This window comes from Myotis yumanensis, unplaced genomic scaffold, assembly GCF_028538775.1.
Source record: "Myotis yumanensis isolate MYYU_CA2020_CCGP unplaced genomic scaffold, mMyoYum1.0.hap1 SCAF_9, whole genome shotgun sequence".
Taxonomy (NCBI): domain Eukaryota; kingdom Metazoa; phylum Chordata; class Mammalia; order Chiroptera; family Vespertilionidae; genus Myotis; species Myotis yumanensis.
Window position 1 is genome coordinate 68,992,706 of NW_027223760.1, and position 21,720 is coordinate 69,014,425.

A 21,720-nucleotide genomic window follows, 5' to 3' on the forward strand; every position below is an offset into this window, starting at 1 on the left:
CGTCATTTAATTGCTGGCGGGCTACAAAGGGAGAGGCACGGGAGGTGACTTGGTCCCCAACCACAGGAGGTCTCCTAAATTACCTCAAATGGGTTTCGGCCTCCATATAGACGCAATGGTATTGACATCTCAGGGTGCACATTAAACACGACAACACCGCTTATGGCAAATAATGCACAGCGGGACTCCAGCTCAGACAAAGCATGTGGGCATTTTTCCTGCAAGAGGAAATACTTTTCACAGTTAAATAACAATAGAAATAGAAAGAAATGAAAAAGTGCCAGAAAGGAACAAAACTGAGGTTTCCACCTGTGAGCTGAAAAGAGATGGAAAGGCATCAAGATGGAGGGACTTGGGGAACACTGCAGCGGAGAAGGGCCTGTGTGGAGGAGAGCTGTTGAAGAAGAGAGAGGTCATGACAGGCACACTCCTTGGTACAGGAGTCGGGGGCACATTGGTGGGGGGGTTGTGGGGGGGAGAGAACAAGTTGTCCTGGGCTCTGATTGTTGCAGATCAGATCCGCTGGGATTGGACTAGCATGAGGTAGGGCAGGAAAGAATTAAAAGGGCTGCAGAGGTGACTTTCATTTTGTTTCTCTGCTATTTGTTTTTGTTTTCTTTTTTGTGTTCATTTTTGCCCCCGACCTACTGGGATAGCAGACACTTGAATGTGAATTGCTATTATTTCATATCAAACATTCTGCTTTGTTCCGTGTCCTCACAACCTGTAAAACAAATTGGAGTTGTAGAGTTGTTTATAATTCTTTTGTTTTTTAGAGAAGGCAATTGGAAAGATAATGCCACGGGTGAGTTGTTCTTTCAATGTGTGTGTGTATGGGGGTGCGGGGAATCTTTCTTGGTCTGTTTTGCCATAAAAGCTCTTCCTTCAGACCCGAAGCAATAGAGGCAGGGTAAAGAACTCCTCCAGGAACACTGAGAAAGCGAATGAGCGGGACTAGGGGTCCGCAGAGGCTGAAGAATACGGTGAGGCCAGAAGGAGCAAGGCCAGTGTTGGCTGGGAAGGCTCGGTCAGCAAGCCCGGAAGGAAAATGTAGCCTGATGGGTCAGGGAGCCCAGACCATGCACTCAAGGGGGCATCCCTCAGCAGACCTGGAGAGTGACAGGTGTGGCCGGGCAGGGAGTTGAGGCGAGCACCAGAGGGAGAGTCCTTCAGCAGACTTGGAACATGACCGTGAGACCACAGAGCCTCTGGCCATTGGACCAAGTGGGAATACTCAGAATATTGCTACTCAAAGTGTGATAACAGACCAGAAGCATCCAGCAACCTCTGGGAGCTTGTTAAACATGCAGAATCTCAGGTTCCACCCCAGGCCTGCAGAATCAGACTCTCAAGGGGAGGTCCAAAAGTCTGTTTTAACAGACTCACTGGGTGATTCACACACACCCCAAACTTTGAGAACTACTGACAAGGGATCAGGTACCCTGAGGCATGTTTTCAAGAGCTGAAATGAACATGGTATATACATTGGGAAGCCAATATGAATTACAGTGCAAAAGGAATCACAGATTATCTAGTCCCTGCAGTTACCTGCGGTTACAGTGGCAGACGGGAAAGAAACTAAACATATTCAAAATAAAGCATATTAAAAATAAAGAGAAAGTGTTGTGGATTTTTCCCTGAATAGAGGGACACATAGAGCTGGCTCTGTGTCCGCAGTGAAATAAAATGCATGAAGGTGCAAAGAGCCAAAGGCTAAGAACAAAGCCGCCTGACAGCCAGAAGTGACAGTGCGCGCATGTGGCCAGCTTCTTCCCAGCAAAGGTGGAGGTTCCTGGTGGAATGAGCGAATGTAACTAATACAGATGTCCCAGGACAAGCATCTCTGATGCCTTCTCCAGTTCCCCAGGCTCAACTCGATTAAAGTTTGTTTAATGACGCTGGCAAACTCTTTTTGAAACAAGGTAGAGGATGGATTATATAATGTAATTATATAGTAATATGTATACATAGAATAATTATACAATATTACATATTGAAATATATTGAATACATACAGTTTATTTAGATATTCAATTGAAGTATTAATTGGATATAGTTTATTTAGAAGTAAATATATCCTATTTGATCCAACAAACTAAAAGGTGGAAGATTCAAGTTTCACATTTTTAAAAAATGTGACTGAATTTCAGTCTTTGCTCAAATGTCCACTTCTCACTGAGGCCTGCTCTAATCAACTCCAGCACCACCTCAGCCATGTGGCTGACACTCTCCCACCACCTGACCTTGCCGTATTTTTCCATAATACATGCCTGCTAAATATAACATAGTCACACAGTTATTATATTGATTATTGTCCTACCACTAGAATGGAAGCTCTGTCAGGCAGGACTTTTGTGTATTGTTCACTGCTGGATTCCTGACACCTAAAAGTATCCTTGGGCTCAATGAAGATTTGCTGGATTAATGAATTAATTAGAGAGGAGAGTACCTCATACCATTGCAATACCGCAGAAAAGCAGCTTGACAAGGATTTTCCTGGTAAAAGATGATGTGAAGCTAAGAGCACAGAAGATAACTTCAAGGGTATCTGTATATCTTTGCTGTTTTCCTTTAGCAGCAAATAGGAATTTTCCAATGTGAAATTCATTTTTACGACCTTTGTAGAGGGCCCAGTTGCAGCTGTGGCTCCCTCAGTTGTAACCTGTTTCCTGATTCGCTTTGATCACTTAGAATCAAAACTATAGCTTAAAGTTGATAATTACCCAGCCGGGAAGTTCACAGGCCATGTATTTCCTATAACCACCTATAAACCCTCCCATGACGCATACAGGAAATCTGGAGGTGAAGCATTTTCTTTGGGTAACCCGGGTAAGTGCAGCTTTTCACGCAGCAGTGGAGAAACATAAACATTCATTTTAACTGGTTTTGCACAAAGCACTTAGCAAATATTTGAAAAGCTCCTTAGTGGGTTGAGACTTTTGAAGAATAGATTGGAACACCTTCAAAAAGAAACTCATCAATTCAGGTTGGCATGACAATAAGGGAAAATGGAGAATGGCAGAAGCAAGCGGACACAAAACCACCCTGCACAGCCAATCTAAGGTAGGCATGTGAGGCCTTTCCTGTGAGATCAATAATGAACCACTCCTCGGAGCACTACTATTCAACATAGAAGTAAATCTACTCCTCACTTCACCCTCCAGGAATACATGAAAAGGAGTGGCAGTGATGGGGAATTTTCATTCCTCTGTGGACCGAAGGAAAAAGAAAACTCTTCAGATTATAATTTTGCATATACCTGAGAATCCTGGGCATCAAGGTCTGGTTGCCATGTTGACAGGCCACACTGAGCAGTGGGTCCAAGCAGAAGGAATGGATGTGCTGCCAGCCCGAGGCCATGAAGCCTGCAGGTCACAATGCAGCAACTCTGCCAATTAGCTGGAATCCACAGATCTGGGATTTGAAAGAAATTCTTGCACCTGAAAGAAATCAATCTGTGAGCAAGTGGCCATTTAATAAAGATTTAAAATGAAACCTAGAATATCGGCTCTGTAACATTATCAGGCTAATGGTAACTACTGCCTTTAGATGCTGTGTGGCTAAGCCACTTGGCAAAAGAAAAAGGGTGTCTTTTGTTCATGAGTTGGAAAAATTGTTTATAGGTTAAACAGCAAAATTAAAATTCTAAGTACTATTATCTTTCCTCTGCAAAAGATAAAAGCCTTACGAATGGGCAGTAAGTTGAGTGCTTCTAATGGGAAGTGGGAACCCTCACTTTATGCCTTTCATCGCCTTCCCTGGTTCAGGAAATTACACTAAAATGCACCTTCCCCAGATGTACCTCCTCGTTTCCTGGCATGGTAGCCACCTAAGCAGCAGAGCTTTTTAGGGGACAGGCAGGACTAGAACGTCCTTTGTGCCAAGGACAGTGCTTGAAGGAAGCATTAAAGGAAGGAAGAGAAATCTGGAGAAGATTTGACTGAGATTTTTTTTAAGTAAGTCAACTAGCTAGGAAAAGCCAACTATGAGTTTTGCTTCATTGTATTTACCTTCCACTTTTCAAAGTCAAACAAACAAACAAAACATACTTTGAACCTTTATCAGAGTTTTTTTCATATATATATTTTTTATTTCTCTAGAAGGAGGCAGCAACCTGGAAGAGTTGGGAGGGCACCTCTTAAGCCTCTCATTTTTCAAGTACATGCTCAGGTTTAGAGCAAGGGATAAAATGTGGAAATAAAATCTCCCACCAAGTTTTTATACACTTACATGTATATAAAAAGTTTGAAACATACGTGCCCTATTCTTCTCACTGCTTCTTTAGATTTTGATTGGAGCCGTCATTGCCATGGGCTCAGCCGACAGAGATGGCCGCCTGCACCCTGGAGATGAGCTCGTCTATGTGGATGGGATTCCAGTGTCTGGCAAGACCCACCGCTATGTCATCGACCTTATGCACCACGCGGCCCGGAACGGGCAGGTCAACCTCACTGTGAGAAGAAAGGTGCTATGTGGAGGTATGTAACTCAAGGCAGCAGCACGAGTTGGAGGTGAGCTGGTGAGATGTTTTTGTGAGACATGCTAAAGATGTTTGAAACAAAATTTTAAATCCGTTCCTATATTATATGAGAGGAAAAAACAACCTAGATATTCTAAATGTAACTGATTTTGAAAGTGCAGATTTCCACCCCACTGGTACCATTCCAAGCAGTCTTTGAGGCCTACATTTTCAATGCAGTCATTAAAATTTCCTAGCAAAGCCTGGAGCTAATTTAAGATGTGTATGCTCTTTGCTCTTTGATAAAGCTAGTTATAAGAACATTATAGTAGTGAAAAATAGGGCTTTTGAAAATGTTCCTCATTGTGTTTACAAACCAAAAACCACAGCATTTTGATAACATAATAAGGCAACAAGGATGGAAAATTAGCTTCCATTGTAGAGCCTGATAAAAAGTAACAATAAAATTATTACCCTGATTTACATAAATATAGCTGTATGTCACTTTGAGCAAACACAATTCATATAACTCCAAACTTATGAAACAGATAAATTAGAAGTAATTATTCCCTTTACCTCCATTTTCCCAACCTCAGAAAAAAATCCACCAAAGATATTGTCAAAAGTCAGTCCTCGGAGCCATAATGTGATTCCATTTCTCTCTTCACCATCTCAGCTCCACAAAAGATATTTATATTTTAAGGAATATGTCTGTTACAAGTATCACGCTATTTCTTGTAACCAGAGCATGCAATAGCATTGGGAATATAGTCCCACACCACCTGTGCTTGGCCCCGGAGATCACAGGAACAGCAGCACCAATATTATCTTATCACCCCCTGCCTCCGTGACCTGCTGGCTTTCTGCTCGACCCCCTGACTGTTCCTTGTACAGAATGATGAATGCTAGACTCAGGAGGGCCCTTAGCAACAGCAGCTCCCTCAGGTGACAGATGAGAAGACGGAGACCAGAGGCACAGCAGCCTGCCCAGTAATCCACAGAGTCAGCGATGATGCAGACTCACTCCCTGGCTAGGACTTATTTTTTATACCACTTTCAGTCCCCTCTTCACTCTCTCACCATCTCTATCCCCAGTGAATGCAAAGACGTTAAACCAACCTTTAGCAAATGTCATTCCAAACATAAGGAGAAGGAGTCTTTCATAGGTGTTATTATTATACCATATTTGAATTTAAAAAGGGCCACTGGCTAATCACAGGCTGTGCATGATTCAAGAGGCTAAAGTTTATTAGTCAAACAAAAAATCCTTTTCTATTCGCGTCTTCTAGAAACTAGACTTGGAGCAAGGGTAATCATTTAAAAGGGCAAGTCAGAAGAACTGTCAGCCCTCACCAGTAGAGACTGCTATATATCTCACACAGAGACTTTGCTAAGAAGTGTCATTCATCTGCAGACATTCCTGCCATCCCACTTGACCCAAAGAAGTAAAACACCTCATTCTTGGGCAAGATGCCAGAAGGAAGACAGTGTTTTCTTGATTCATATTTAACTGTCTCTCTCTCCACAGAGTGATTTTCAATAAAAAGTTTGCTGTGCTATGTGTTCTGTAGCCCAAAGATAAATTAAAAAGATACCTGGTTTACAAGGAAATACATTGCAAAGTGCAAAACCAGTGCACCAACATAATTTCATGCTCCTCTTGCCACCAGCTGATTAGTGCAAATTAAATTTTGCTCTAATCAACCCAAGCTATTGGAGTGTATGCCAAACGCTGCAAAAATGTATTCTTGCCATTTGTGGGTCATGTGACTTCCGTAAAGATGCTCTTTGCTGCAGTTCTTACCAATTTTACTCATTTAGGCTTTGAAGTGCATTTCAAGTGCATTTAATTTTTGAAGTTCTGCTGCAGATTGCTCATTCTCACCAGGAGAGTTTCCAAGTTAATTCAGCCCACTCTTCCTTGAAAGCTTCATCAGTATTGAAAATGATTAAGTTCAGCAAAGGATACTTTGATAGTAAAGTAAATGCCTAGAAGTAGATTTTTTTTAAAAGACATAGGAAGACAGCATTGCCTCATAGTGGCATTTCTTTAACAGTGAGAAGGGACAACTACAAATGACAGTGGAGATGCCTTTTCAAGGGTTGTTGTTATCATTATGATTTCGCTTTCCTAAGCAAAGGCAGTGGGAGGTACAAGCCTGGCATATGACGAGATGATTGAAAGCTGAAGGAAAGTAAGCAATCAGCTGTGAAGAGACAGAAGATGAGCAAGAAGAGGGGCCGTGTTGCCACCTCTTTGCACAAAGGAGCAACATTATAGAGAAGAAGCTGGGAGGAAGGGAGGTCAGACAGATCATACCCTTCAGCCGTAGGCTTGCTGCGCTGTACAACTGTCTTGCCCACCTCGGAAGACACTGGGCACCAGCTTCCTAGTTGATGCTCAAGACAAAACACATCCATTATGAAAGATACAGATGGTGAGTTACACTGGGCAAAAATTAAAATAACACAAAAACCTGCTCCAAATATTGAAATATAAAAAGGCGTACAATTAAAATACAGAAAAGAGTGCACATATAAAGGCAATATTTTCAATTGGGCAATGGTAAGCTAGACCCTCAAAAATGAGAAAATGTGGAGTAGAGGAAGGAAATATACAGCAATGTATCCTGTTTTCTTTACCGGATAATTTTAGCTCAGATCTTGCGCCTTAAACGGGTTTTGAGAGATGTCTTACTTATGCCATCAGATCTGATAGTTGTTTTTTTCCCAAGGATAGTAGAAGAGTGCCTTTAATTATTCCACGGAAAGGATAAACATTTATATCTTTAGTAGCTCAGTTTGAGATGTTTACCCTAATGACACATTATTTTGAATCCACACTATTTGTCTGAGAGAAGGGTGTCTCTGAGGAATTTCCTAAAGTGTAAATCTAGAACTGATGTGAATGTTTTATGACTTAATCAAAACATATTACAGTCCGCCTTAAAGCTACCAGTATCTTCTCCAACATCTACGGGACCGTCCAATTCCTGTCCTAATGCCGAGAAAGGGAAGGTTTTCCTGACAGCGGGGTGGGAAGTTTAGCCAGTGTTTAGGGAGCCAGTGGATTCCCTGGTCATAGTTACTACACTTTTTTGTCAATTCAAAATACATTTTCTTACTCTTTGTCTAGCAGCATGTCACCCATTTGAATAAGCTGTCTGCCTGGGTGAGTGTAAACCAGGAGTGCACCAACACAGGTGCTTGCAGGTAGGCCAGCTCCTGACAGCACGGCCACAGCCTGTGGCTGCCCTGCCCCATCAGGCCCCTGAAGGTGCACATGCATGTGGACACTCCAACCCCCACGTCCACGCTCTGTCCACATACAAACCCCACTGCCTTGGCCATGCTCCAACACAAGACATGTGCATCTGCGGTGCTGTCATCCTCTGGGGGACAGTCCTAAAAAAAGGCCCAATATACCCCGGAAGCAGGCAAGGTCTGTTTGGTGACAGAGTCCTGGAGTCCTGGCCCCACTGTGTGATCTAGAAAAGAAACAACACCTCCAGTTGAATGAGTCCCTCTGGCCCTGCATACCCCTCACTCTATGGGTTCAGAAATTTGCAAGAGACATTGGGGAATAGTTGGGACTGTGATGACTTGCAAACTCTATACCCCAGGTCTAGTAATCACTACCAAATATTTCAAGAGAAACTGGAAATCCAAATTTCTGTAAAATCTGCCTATTTTACAACATTGACAATTAATTCTAATAACTATAGGCCTGGAATAAATGGGTCTGCTAGCCAGGAACCAACTTTTCTAGTCCAAACATTTCACCTGGAGGGCCTTCCCCAATGGAGACCCTCTCCCAGTCAGCCAATGATGATCTCCAGTATAACTGGTTGGGACAAAACAGAAGCAAAAATGGATTATCTGGCTTACGTAGATACTAAGTGACTGAATTCTGTACATTCATTTGTGTGTGAGACAAGAAGATGAGTCAGGAAGTTAGTGAATTGAAAAAATGCACATGACAGTTAGTCACTCTGTGACATTTTACTACATTATATTCTAAAACAATGATGTCCATGCCCTACACCAGGAAGGGTTTTTGGAGAGAAGAGTCTCATTTGGACATAGAGCCAGCTGAGTAGAAAAATATTATGTCAAGTCAACTCCATCCCTCAAAATCAATCATTGGAAGTCTTAACTCCCTGGCTTTAAATATGTTCATGTTGTTAAAGATGAAGAACTTGGTTCTAGACGTTGACAGGGAAGTCCAACAGCAATAGAAAGGTATCCTGTTAATGTAATTACCCAGGGGCCACGCACCACTCACGTTGACTTAGTCCATGATTTCCTTTCTCTCCCTAGAACCTGAGGCATAGCCACTCCCAGCCATTTATTGCAAAGACGGATTATTTTTCTTTGTTGCTGCTTTACTGACAACCAAGCTCTCAACCCCCTAAAATATGACAGCCAGAAAATGAGATCTCTCTTGTCACTGCCTATGACATTTAGTTACTGATTTGGTCCAATAACTCGGGGAGATTTTCAATTTAATGTTGCAGCATAATAATTTGTTTGTTTTTCTTCTTCCTGACTATCTCTAATCACTTTATTTCCAACGTGCAGGACTGATAAAGGACATGTGCTTCACCAAGACAATAACTGCGTGCCTTTGGATGATGTTTTCTAGCAGAGAGGGTACATTTTACAGGCAGTTTTAATTTGATAGAAAAGAGGGAAAGGCTTTGACATTGACATTTTGTTCTTTTATGACTTCAGTACATTTCTTACAGATGAAAAGCATCCATTTGTTTCCTTCTATTAAAGCCTGATTAATTAAATCTTACCCCAAAATCAAAGTTATCAAATGATAATAAGCAGCAGCCTAGATTTTATTCAGTAATTACAAACAAGAAGTAAATGCTTTTTCATAAGACCATTTTTAATCTGGGTATATGAATGAATGCAGCTTCTTTTCCTTAAAGTATCTGTGTAACAGAACCTTTCTTTTTTTTATTTTATTGTTTAAAGTATTACAAATAGTAGTACATATGTCTCCTTTTTTTCCCCATTGACCTTACTCCGGCCTCCCCTACCCCCTGTCTCATGCCCCCCCTGCTCCCCCGCCCCCAGTGTCTTGTGTCCATTGGTTATGCTTATATGCATGCATACATGTCCTTTTGTTGATCTCTTACCTTCCCCCCCCAACCCTCCCAGCATTCCCACTGTAGTTTGACAGTCTATTTGATGCTTCTCTGCCTCTGCATCTATTTTTGTTCATCGGTTTATAATGTTCTTTATTATCCATAAATGAGTGAGATCATGAGGTATATTTCTTTCACTGACTGGCTTATTTCACTTAGCATAATGCTCTCCAGTTCCATTCATGCTGTTGCAAATGGTAAGAATTCCTTCCTTTTTACAGCAGCATAGTATTCCACAGAACCTTTCTTATAGTCTGTTCTTTCTCCCTAATTTTTCCATTTCAGAATGGAATTGCAGCTTATAAAGTTAAGAGCTTTCATTGGAGCTTTTGCCAATTATTTTTAACTAGACACTTTCCAGGCTTCTAAATAGGAGACCATATCTAGCAACCCACCCCCCCCCAAAAAAAAAAATCATTAATTGTGACTCTTTTCCATATTCCTCTGTTCCATAACGTCTTTTGAGTGAGTACACTAATTAAATTGTAAGATGGAGATGAAACGGCTTTATTTCTAATTACAGTATTCTAGGTGCCATGTCAGCTCTTTTAATCAAGATACCATTACCTAGGTATTAAATTAAAATGACAAAATTCTTTCTAGATGACAGATCAACTTTCATTTTAAAAACTAGCTTCTCTTGGCTGCCAACTGTCTATCACTTCTCTCTGTGAATATGCTTGCTTGCTTTCTTGTGAAAGTGGTGATTTGGTTTATCTGATTGATAATAGAGTGTATTTTTTAACAATACAGAATGTAAGTGAGCCAGGCCTCCAACACTTCCTTTAATGATTCAAAATTCATTGCTCCTGAGCCTGGTAACATTGTCAGATCCTGGAGTAAGCAAACTATTTTAAGAAGGATGTTTCCTACCTGCAGGAAGTGAACACATCTAGGCTAACAGAATATCACAAAATTAAATAAAACCGTGGCTCCTTGGTAAAATGATGACTTTAGATCACTTTACAAAGACACTCCCTGGGCTGTTAACCCCACTTCCAAGACTCCTACAGCAGCAGTTCTCAAAGTCTGACCTTGAACCTGCATGCAGACTCCTGTGCCGTCTTCCCTAGATCTACTGAAAAAACTTGCAGTGTGTGGACTCTAAAGATAGTTCTCACAAGCTCTTTAAGTAATTCGTGTTCACAGTACCATTGAAGAGCCTGTCCACTTGTTTTATGATCTTCTGTGATCAATTATTATTATGCAACTAAGAAGCCCGCTGTCTCTAACTAGACATTGTCCTGTCCGGGGGGGCTGCAGTCTTAACAAGGGGGAAATGCAAACAGGGAGCAGCACTTAGGAAAGTTGAGGGGTTTGGGCTCTGCACCTCTGGGGGGGAATAGAAGCCAGTCAACCAGTCTGGTCACAATGCTGGTATCTAGAACCGTGCCTAGTACACAGGAGGCACTCAACCAGACCTTGTTAAATAACCAAGCGCCTGTATTCTACGTTGTTGCAGGGGAGCCCTGCCCAGAGAACGGGAGGAGTCCAGGCTCCGTATCAACCCACCACAGCTCTCCACGCAGTGACTACGCCACCTACACCAACAGCAACCACGCTGCCCCCAGTGGCAGCGCCTCTCCCCCGGAAGGCTTCGCTTCCCACAGCCTGCAGACCAGCGACGTGGTCATTCACCGGAAAGAGAACGAAGGCTTCGGCTTCGTCATCATCAGCTCCCTGAACAGGCCTGAGTCCGGATCCACTATAAGTAAGTGGCTGCTTCGCCTGCCTTTGAAGGAGAGATTTGTTTTCTTTTGTTCTGGTGGTGGGGATGCTGACAAGCAGGTGGGAGGACTGGGGGAGGCATACCACGGCGCCGGGAAGGCACAGGCTGTGGGCACACAGAAGGCATCCTGCACACTGATTAGCCAAATGTTGCTGACCTTTGGCTCAGGACAATCCAACACTCCCATAAAAGCTCCTCCCTCATTTTGAACTGGAAAGAAAATAAAACAGAGTGAAGTGGGAGTGTTGGTGTGAGGGGAGGGGTGCGCCTGTGCGATAGGATGAAACCAGGTTGGCAGAGGATCAGGGAGAGCAGTCTAAGCAGAAGCCCTGAGGTGGGAAGGAGCTCAGCATTGAAGAAACACACAGAAGCCCGGTGGCTGTGGCAGGGTGGACAGGGAGGGGGCAGGAGACCAGAGCGCTGGGCAGGAGCCAGGGCGTGAGGCTTCATATGCCCATGGGCAGAAGTCTGGATTGTGGTCTAAATCATTGGGGCCACTGGAGGGTTTTAATCAATGGACAGAAATCTGACTTACATCTTTTGAAGATAAGCTTATGGAAAATGAAATTGTGGGAAGGGAGCAACAGTGGGAGTACATGCCCTGGCCGGTGTGGCTCAATTGGTTGGATATCACCCCATGCATCTCGAGGTTGCAATTGGATTCCAGGTCAGGGCACATGCCTGGGTTGCAGGCTTGATCCCCAGTACGGGGTGTGCAGGAGGCAGCCGATTGATGGTTCTCTCTCATCAATGTTCCTCTCTCTTTCCTCCTCTCTCTCTTAAATAATTAAAAACATATTTTTTAAAAAGGAGTGGAAGTACAAGTCGTTGGGAGCCATTAAAACAGCCCTGTAGGTCCTGTAGTGGCGCCTTCCCCTTGGGTAGTAGCAGCACGGGCGGGAGAAATGGAAGACTTCACCTCGTCAGGCTCCTTCAAATCTAAGGTTCCATGATTCTGCACAACAGGTGACAATCACAGGTCATATTTTTCTTCCAGTCAATCATCTCTGTAGATACAAAGGCGTTCTTGAAGGTTTTCCTTTCAGCAGTCCTACCCAGATGTTCCTCAGCAGCCAGGACAGAGAGGCGAAGGGAACACTTGTTCGTTTATAACGCCGAGGTCTTTTAGCCCAGAATGTTGTGGATAAAAACACCAGAATAGAGAGCAGTAAGAGAAAAAATAATTGAGTCATGTTGTGCCTAAAATTCTTATAAATTGTGGTTGTTTCCAGCACATGGTTGGGGAGAGAGGTGTGAGTGCTAAACAATACTCAAGAAATCAATGCATTAGGAGGAATAAGAACTTTTTATGATAAACTTAATGTTATCAAAACACCACCAGAACTAAATAGAGAGAATTGCCCTGATTAGCTTCAGCTTTGACAAACTCAAGAGTGAAAACTAGAAAAGCATTAAGCCTCGGTGAGTATGTGCAGAAGCTAAATGACATCCATGTGAAAGTGCAGTTTCATTTCTCTTTTTCTTTGTGATAAGCTGAAGAAATAAATTCAACCTTAATGCGTAGAGCAAAAGCAGAACTCTGTCAGTAGGATGGCTTCACCAAGATTAAAAGGACACAAGACTAAAGATTTTCATAAATTATATAAACAGTCTTCCAATAATTTATACTTGGAGGAAATGTTTACAGAGAACTTTTGTAACTACTCCAGTCATTTATATAACTTATTGGAGAAGGATATGTAAAGAGGTGGAATAAAAATAAGTGTACTGCTGCAATGAAAGTGTTAAGCATATTCTTAGGGTCTCAGCTTTATTTGAAGTGTGACAGTATTGTAGCTGAATGTATAGGGGAGTGTGTGTGTGTGTATACACGCATGCACTTATTTCATAAAGAAACCACAAATGCTTTTTCTATTGCAAATAAAATTCATACATAGGTAGATTTGGAAAACAACAGGTACAAATGCTTACAATCAACATGTGAATTTTTCCTTCCGACCAAGTTATACCTCAAAAGAGTAATTCTAATCATTTTCAAAATGGCATTATTTTACATCACCCTGGAGAGTGGGAATATTTTCTGGAGTTCATGATGCCTCCTGGCTTCATTTTTCTCATATTTATTTCTTTTCAATGTAAGGAGTGTGAAAGGCAGGTTGCCCCATGTTCTGTGGGAAGAGCAGTGATTACACTGATGGCGGGTGGCATTTACAGAACATAATTGGCCACGTTCACCTAAAAGGTTCTTGGACCCGATGCTGTTTCATACTTCTGCAATAATTTTTGAACTTGTAATTTTGAAAAGAAGTGCTCAGTGGCTCCTGAATGGAAAGGGGCCTTCCTTGTGCCACCTCTCCCTTGGTGACGCTATCCGGTTCTCAGGAGTCACGGTCGTTCTCAGGGTTTGTGTCATTTTCCTCTCCGCATCTTCCCTGAGCCCAAGGATCCTGAACACACGTGTGGTTCTCCCCACGGCTGCTGAAGACTTTCCATTGGCAGGCAGAACGCTGTTATGCCTTCAGTGAGCACGCCATCACCTTTAGGCAAGGGAGTGGTGCGGTCAACAGCCAGGAGCTACAATCATACTGCCTGGATGTGAAACCTGGCTCGTCATCCATCAGCTGTGTGGCCTTGAGGAAGATACATGAGCTCTTTGGGCCTCAGTTTCCTCAGTGGTAAACAGAGAATGACTTTAATACCTGTGCCATGGGGTCCCTGTGAGGGTACATGAGAGTGCCTAAAATATTCGAGGCACCAAATATGTTGTTGTGCTCTTCTGATCATCATCCCTGCTGTGGATTGTCTTCTCATCCCTTCAGCTTACTCATTTTAGATAGCACAGCTCAGTGAGAGCCCAGAGCAGCAAAATCTGGGCAGCAAATGAGCATCCCTGAGAGCCAGCTCCCCCTCCCCAGATGCCGGCCTTCCCCATCCCCCCCCCCCCCCCCCCCCCCCCCCCCCCCCCCCCCCCCCGCCACCCAGGTCAGCTGTGGGGACAGAGCAGTGGCAGCCTCGCCAGTGCCAGTGCCGCTGAAGTGCCCTTGCTGAGGCTTCAGGCTGGAAGTCACCCCAGAATTCACTAGGTAATCAACTACCAAAGTCATGGGAAACATCAAAATTCAAGCTCAAAGCTGTGCCTATGAGAATGTTCCTGCAAACACAACACCTCTATTGAAGATATAAGAGAGGCGAGATGAAGAGCCCGGATGCAAACCTCCCACCCTGCTCACAAAGAATCACCTGCCATAGCTTCCTCAGCACAGGGGCCAACTCTGCTGGCGATGCCAGATATTTAACAAATTGAGAACTTGGGAGGTGAGATTTTGGGTTTACTATCGCCTGCCATTTCGTAGGGCTCTTTACCAAAGCCTCACTTTTTTCCCCCAAAAAATACTCTTTTTCCAGAAAATAAAGAAGAAATTTTCTTTAATCAATTAATGTAATTAAAGAGCACACTACCCTCCAAAGCCAGTGACTCAGGAGGCCAATTATTGTCTGGAGCAGAAAGCTTTCTACCCCAGGTGCTGGAATATCCGTCTTGATTTAAAGTGAGAATAGGCAAGCTTCCTGAGCGTTTTTGTCCCATTATCCAAAATATTAAATATTTTTTCAGACCTTAAAACTGGACCCATGGGAAAACAAAGTGGTTTGCAGAATAGAGCCTAGGATAAGAGCAAACTGTAACAGGAAACTGCATTTTTTGATTCTTAAAAAGATTCAAACAAAGATGTTCATTGCCATATTATGGGTAAACAGAATATTGGAAGCCATGTTAGAAGCTTCTCAGAACCTAGACACTTTGGTATATTTGGGCAGTGTTGTTACTCTCACAAAGGTCTGTGTACACAGGATAGAAGGCTCAGGTAGCCTTCTGAATCCCAGTGGGTCGAATGCCTGCTCTATAAAAATGTCCCTGTGGCCATGGCGGTGGGGTTGTTGGTCTTTGGGTATCCCCAGCTCAAGGCTGAGTCCTGACATTTAGGCTTTATTGCACAGTTGTAACCTGATCCTTACAGGTACTTCCTGCTCTCCCCCACCCCCCACCAGATGTTCCCAAGAAGTGCTTTGGCACAAATGATGACATAAAAGTGACACTTAGTCGCCTGCTTTTCTGTAATTTGTCAGGAAGGTTATGTTGAAATGTATGGGGTAGACGTACGTGGACAGCTTGGACACACGCAGTGGAGACTGGCGCCTGTGAGGGAATTTATACCCGTAGATGCAGGCTCACCACAAGCGCTGTGAGGTAGAACATATTCAGGCCACAATCTCAGCAGTCAACAATAGGGGAGCAATCACGTCAACCCTTCCTTCCTTCATTCCTATTGTCCTAACAGCATTGACTCCGTTTCTGTGTCTTTATTGTAAACACATCACTGGCCAGCACACTGCTGGCTTCTGACAATCTTCCAGCTCCGTGCTGGCACTGCAAATCTTTGACAAAGATTGGAGCACAGACTTGGTCATTGCTGACTTTTTGAAGGGCCCACAGCAATCCAGTGTTCTAGGAGAGAGATCATCATCTTTGGTAAAATGCCCTGATGACTCTCTCAAAGTCCTTGGTGATGTCCATAGGCTCTGGAGATTCAAAGTTATTCTAGAAATTCAAAAGTGTAGCTAGCAGGTCTTTTATGACCTTTTAAGAAAGGATGAAATAAATCTGAACAAGGAGTGAAGCAGATGAAGATTTTTTTTTCTCACCAAAACTCCTATCACCAACCATTCAGCCAATGAAAAGTCACTTAAACTTAGGGAAGGTACGAATTAAAATCAAAGCAAGCTTTTCTATAGTCTTGACCTAATACAGGAGCTTTAAACTAAATAGAAGTGCATTGGATAACAAGCCCACTCACTGTGGTGTCCCTGAGCAAGTCACTTGGTCTTCCTGTGACTTCCATCTAAAATATAAGGGAAAATGGTCTGAATGGCCACTTGCAGCTCTAATATATCTCATGCCAGGATTCAGCATGAAAAATAAGCTATTGGTTTAGTTTTGTCTGGGTATAAAAAGCTTTGGGGAAGTCTGAGGCCTGGGTCATATTTTTTATTGGCTTACGCTATTATTTTAAGCTTTCATTCTTTATCTTGTTTGGAAGATGGCTCCTAACACTTTCAATTCTTGTGTTCTTCTCTAACTCTGTCAAGAAATGATCTGAAACAAGCACTTAACGGCACTAAACCAGCTCCCCTTTTAAAGCAATTTAAGGCAGTGTTTGCTTCCTTTTGTCACTTCCTGGCACACTTGTAAAATCATAGTGTTTTTTATAACACAGAGAAATAAACCAAATGAGGCTGCAGGAGGCAGAAAGGCAACTTCCCCAGGGGGTTCTACCGCCACGCCTCACCCAGCCCTCCCCAGGATGCAGTCGCTGTCTCCACACCTTGTAACCAACCCTTAGTGGCACATTTCTTTTAATGGCCCATAGTTACAAAGTTTTGCCCTAAAGTAAAGCCTCAATATGGGCAACCAATAAGCGCCTCATCTTGTATTTTACTGGTTTGGGCTGGGGCAGTCGGTTTTCGTCAAGCCTCCCTATTGAGGTTTATTCATTGATCCCCGTAAAAACACAGGTAATTGGTGCAATTGATGCTGATGCTGGGACCTTGACCTTTTCGAAGTCATTGTAAACTCCAGAAGTCATTGCTAGAAAATCACTTAAGTTACGCCCATGCAGTTGAACATGAGAATTACGAAGTGAGTCTCACTGATTTCTCGTGGGTTTTCAAAAGCAAGTTTCCTTTCAGAATTCTGAACCAGCCTTGTGACACATAATACTCCCTTACTCCTTAAGTGAATCTCTGCTTTGGATTCTTTCAAGGACACAGTGCTTTTGCCCTGAGCTTTATGCTGAGAGTAGTAGCTCATTCAGGAGGCATGATAGTCTCACCATACCGTTAATGTGAGTGTTTTTATAACAGAAGAAATAGTGGTGGGGGGGGGGGGGGAGCACTACATATCTGGCTCCTAAATAGAACTCATAAAACCATAAAATAAGCAAATGTCTTCATAATCTTTTGGAAAATCAGCATATACAAAAGAGATCAGATTGTGTTCCTAGTCTGTACTGACCTACATATGTTTTAAATCAAACCAATCTTTTCACATGCAGGAGAGTGACTTACTTTCTGCTTCAGGAGGTAGCCAGGGGCTGGGGTGGGAGTGAAGTGCAGTCACTAATGATCCAATGTGCATCAAGGAAGGCAGCCCTTCCTAGGTACCATTCAGTCTTCCTATAATGAGTCCTTGATCAAAACACCCTGATAAAAATATCCACAGGGCAAAATTCAAACAGGCCTCTCTTACATCCAAGACCCTGGGTAATGTAGACACAGCCACTCTTTACCAACAGCTCCCACAGTTCCCTTCGACCAAAGCTGGGTTCCTTACTTACTCCCGGAGATAACTTTTGCTCTCCTGTCCCCGTGTCCATGTTTTGCCTTCTGCCACTTGGAAAGTCTCCTCTGACCTAGTAATAAATGTTACTAAGCTTTCTCCCAGGCACTGTGCTAAGAATCTTACCTTGTGTTGAATTTTCACAGCAGCCCTGTGAGGAAAAGGCTACTGCCCAAACAGCAAAGGGCCCTCACACTTAGCTCAGAAATCTCTTAATCCCTTAGACTTTGCCTGGCCCCTCCATGTTCTCCCTCAAGTCTTTTCATTCATTCTTATATGGAATTCTTGCCTGTAAACCCCTTAATGGTCGACTGCTCCCTGGCTTCCCATCTGTTATTATGTCTGTTACTTGAGGCCCAGCGCATGAAATTCGTACACGAAGGTGGGGGGCCCTCAGCCAGGCCTACACCCTCTCCAATCCAGGACCCTAAAGGGGATGTCTGACTGCCTCTTGCAATCCAGGACCGCTGGCTCCTAATTGCTCGCCTGCCTGCCTGCCTGCCTGCCTGCCTGATTGCCCCTAGACCCTCTGCCTGCCTGATCACCCCTGACCACATCTGCCTGCCTGCCTGATCGCCCCTAATTGCTCCCCTACCGGCCTGATTGCCCCTAACTGCTCCTCTGCTGGCCTGATCGCCCCTAACCACCTCTGCCTCCCCCCACATCCAGGACACAGGATTCCCTCCTCCGGCTGGCCACAGGCACCCAGGACCCAGGCTGGCTTCACCCGGGCCAACCGCAGGCACCCGGGACCACGGGGTGGGCAGCTTGTTTCTCTCCCGGGCCGCAGCCCCAGCCGCTGGCACCCAGGACTGTGGGGCAGGCGGCTTGTCCCTCTCCTGGGCTGGGCTGCAGGCGCAGCCACTGGTGCCTGGGACTGCAGGGTGTGTGGCTTGTCCCTTTCCCAGGCCATAGGTGCGGCCGCTGGTACCCGGGAGCATGGGGCGGGTGGCTTGTCCCTCTCCTGGGCCACAGCCTGGCTGATCCCCATTCCTCTCTCCCCAGTGTTGAGTGTCTGAGTGTGACAGCGTGAGGGCGTGAGGGTATGATGACCATTTGCATATTAGCTCTTTACTATATAGGATTACTATCCATTATTGCCATTTTACTTTTGATATCTCTATGTTTCATGTCCTCTAAATAAATTTCTTAAGGGCAAGACATGGTGACATTTCTGTGAACCCCTCACAGCTCCTGGGAGCATGCTTTTTGAGGATTTGTCACATAATTTGTGTTGGTGGGACTGGATTGGACCCTCACACAGTGACCTGGCACTGTCCTCATGAAAGTGAAAGTGTGAACACGTGCTGCTCTGACTTTCCCTGCACCTAAACCCAGACATTACACCCTCAAAGGCAGCAAGACTGATCTCTGAGAACGAGCAGCACAACCGAGGATCGCTCAGGGAGCGATTTTCAACCATTTTCAGCTCTGGCACATCTCATTTCAGCAGACGGGCAAACAAGAAAAGATTTTGCATCAAACTCTGAGTATTTTGATTCCTGAATTTTGAAGCCTCTATTAAAATGGAATGACACATGGAAACATCTCATTCTCACAGCACTAACAAATTTAAAGATCATTAAATTGTAAAACTAATTACTAAAATTCTGCTGCACATCAAAAAATAGATTACATTTTTTTGCCTATCTGACAAAAATAGGTATAATTTTTATTAATATACCAAAGAAAATAGTAATTACCTACCCTTTTTGCTCCAAAGCAGCATTTTAAAAAAAATCAGGTGCCCATACTCGTATATAGATTTCTGGTACCAAGAATTAACCAATCAGACGCAACCTTATCATATGAAGTGACTAATAAGATGCAACTCTATGTTCTATATATTTCTTATTTAAGACAAGGCACTCACATTGTTTTGGCTGTTGTCATATTTTTATTTGACAATCTAAGGGAAAAGAGGTCCGTGCCCCTGACTAAATAGTAAGGTATTGCATGTTTTAAAAATGTCCGCAGCACACCAGTTGAAAATCACTGACTTAAGGGGAGGAATTGTGCAAGCTGGTCCTTGCCAGCATGGGAAATCACACTGTGCTAAGGTGGAACTAGAGCAGTGTTCCGGAATACAGACTTCTCATCAGTTGTTCTCAGCCTGAGTCAGTGATTCAATAGTCAGCTCAGGGCGTGGCGAAGTCTTAAGTGAGAGGGCTCTCTAAGGAATTGGGCTCAGGGGCCGTCTCTGTGCCTCTGGGCAGCCCCGGAAATCGGAAGGATGTTGGACGCATCTGGGTTGCAAAGCCCTTGTCCTCAGGATGCTCTCTGATTCACCTCATCCTGGCACTGACTGTTCCTGGAATCGCCGTCCATCTGTGTGAGCACCACCTCAGCAGTAATTATATTGTCCTAAACAGGAGGGTTTGGACGGCAGCCCAAGCTCCTTAAAAAAAAAAGATTACTTCAAATTATTTATTCCTTTCACAACCTTCATTCACAAAGCAGCCCATTTTAGTTCCAAGTGAACAACTTCTGAATCACATTCTTTCTTTTTAGGATCCTACCCAACTAAAACCAGGATGAATGGGACCTATTGATTAAATTCCATTTTTTTCCAGTCCCGAGCATGATTAGTTTTGTTCCCAAATTTAAACCTCACTGACTAGGTCCCACCAGTAAACAGACAGGCAAACAAGAAAAGATTTTGCATCAAACTCTGAGTACTGTGATATCTGAACTTTGAAGCCTCTATTAAAATGGAAAGACGCATGGAAACATTTCATTCTCACAGCACTAACAAATTTAAAGATCGTTAAATTGTAAAAATAAACCTGCAGAGAACCACCATCATTCGTATTTGTTCTCAAGAAGAGGAGAAACCCAACCTATAAAAAAAAAAAAATCTGAGTGTTCACAGTGCGTTTTTTAAGAATCCTGGACCATTTTTATTATTGTTTGAATGGAGCTCATAAATCATGAGTTCTTCCCACTAGGGAATCGTTTTTCAAGAGGGTTTTTATTATTGTGTTCAAAGACTCTCCAGGCAGCCGCAGAAGGTGAATGTGTAGATATCTTCTTACCTTCAGCTATTCGGTTGTCTGAAAGTCTCCAACGCGGATGATCAGTGGCTGTTCCCTCTGGGCTTGTGTCCTGCAGCTTCTTGTTATTCGCTGGATGGTACCGGGAGTGTGCAACTGTGAAGACGGCCCGGGCTTCAGGCAGAATCACCCTTCACCAGTGAGAAATGCCCATCACTCCTAGGGAACTCAAACCAATTGCAAGCCTGCAGGTCACCTTTTCAGAAGACACATTATCTTTATAATCTATTCAGGGCCTCATGTTGGATTCAATTCTCTGTAATTTTATTTTTTCTTCTTTTTTTCCCAACCATCAGCTACATAAGAAAAGCTGGTTTCATATACACAACCACTTTAAAAGCATGTTGTTAACTGAACCCAGTGATGTTATTTATCATCATTTTTCAGCGATGTTGAAAGAGTGCTATTAGAGAATATTTTTTCCCATTTGAACTGGAGTAAATGGCATTTCTTTTTGAGCCCCAGCTTTCGCCAAGGACTCGGGGAGTCCCTCTACCCAGTCCTTCCTGCCACACCAAACCCTTTTTATTTGTTCATTTGATCAGCAATGATTTTGAAATTTAAGCTGGATTGTTTTCCCAAACAAACTATTGCCAGTATGTGGTGGGAATCATTTCTCCAGGTTAATCGGTCAGTGTTTTCTGGTGATACGCACCGGGCATTCCTACGATATATGCAAAGCCAAAAATATTAACTAAATAGTGGGGGCTGCTCTTGGCATTTTCATTTTCCAGTTTGATTTCTTCCAGATCTTATTTTTATAAGCCAAGCAAAGGTTTGCTCCACAAACATGCCCAGATGTTGGGCACCTGATGAGCCCATCTGCTTTCAAGGGTGAAGTGCCCAAAACCTTCTGTTCAGAAACTATTCATCATAAACGTGTATATTTATGGACTCATGGTGACAGAAGAATCGTCCAATAAGCAAGGAAGAGCACATAGCTCAAAGGTTTGGCCCTGTGCCCG

At 43.4% G+C, this 21,720-nt stretch overlaps 1 protein-coding gene across 7 annotated transcripts in view; it reads left to right on the forward strand.

Annotated features, from left to right (window-relative positions):
- MAGI2 (membrane associated guanylate kinase, WW and PDZ domain containing 2) overlaps positions 1 to 21,720 on the forward strand; it is a 1,130,082-nt gene that overhangs the window by 990,167 nt on the left and 118,195 nt on the right. For all 7 annotated transcript variants that reach the window (XM_070424553.1, XM_070424554.1, XM_070424557.1 and 4 more), the window contains 2 exons: positions 4,286 to 4,478; positions 11,081 to 11,329. In XM_070424553.1, the coding sequence (XP_070280654.1) occupies positions 4,286 to 4,478; positions 11,081 to 11,329 (442 nt within the window). The remainder of the gene's footprint in view (positions 1 to 4,285; positions 4,479 to 11,080; positions 11,330 to 21,720) is intronic.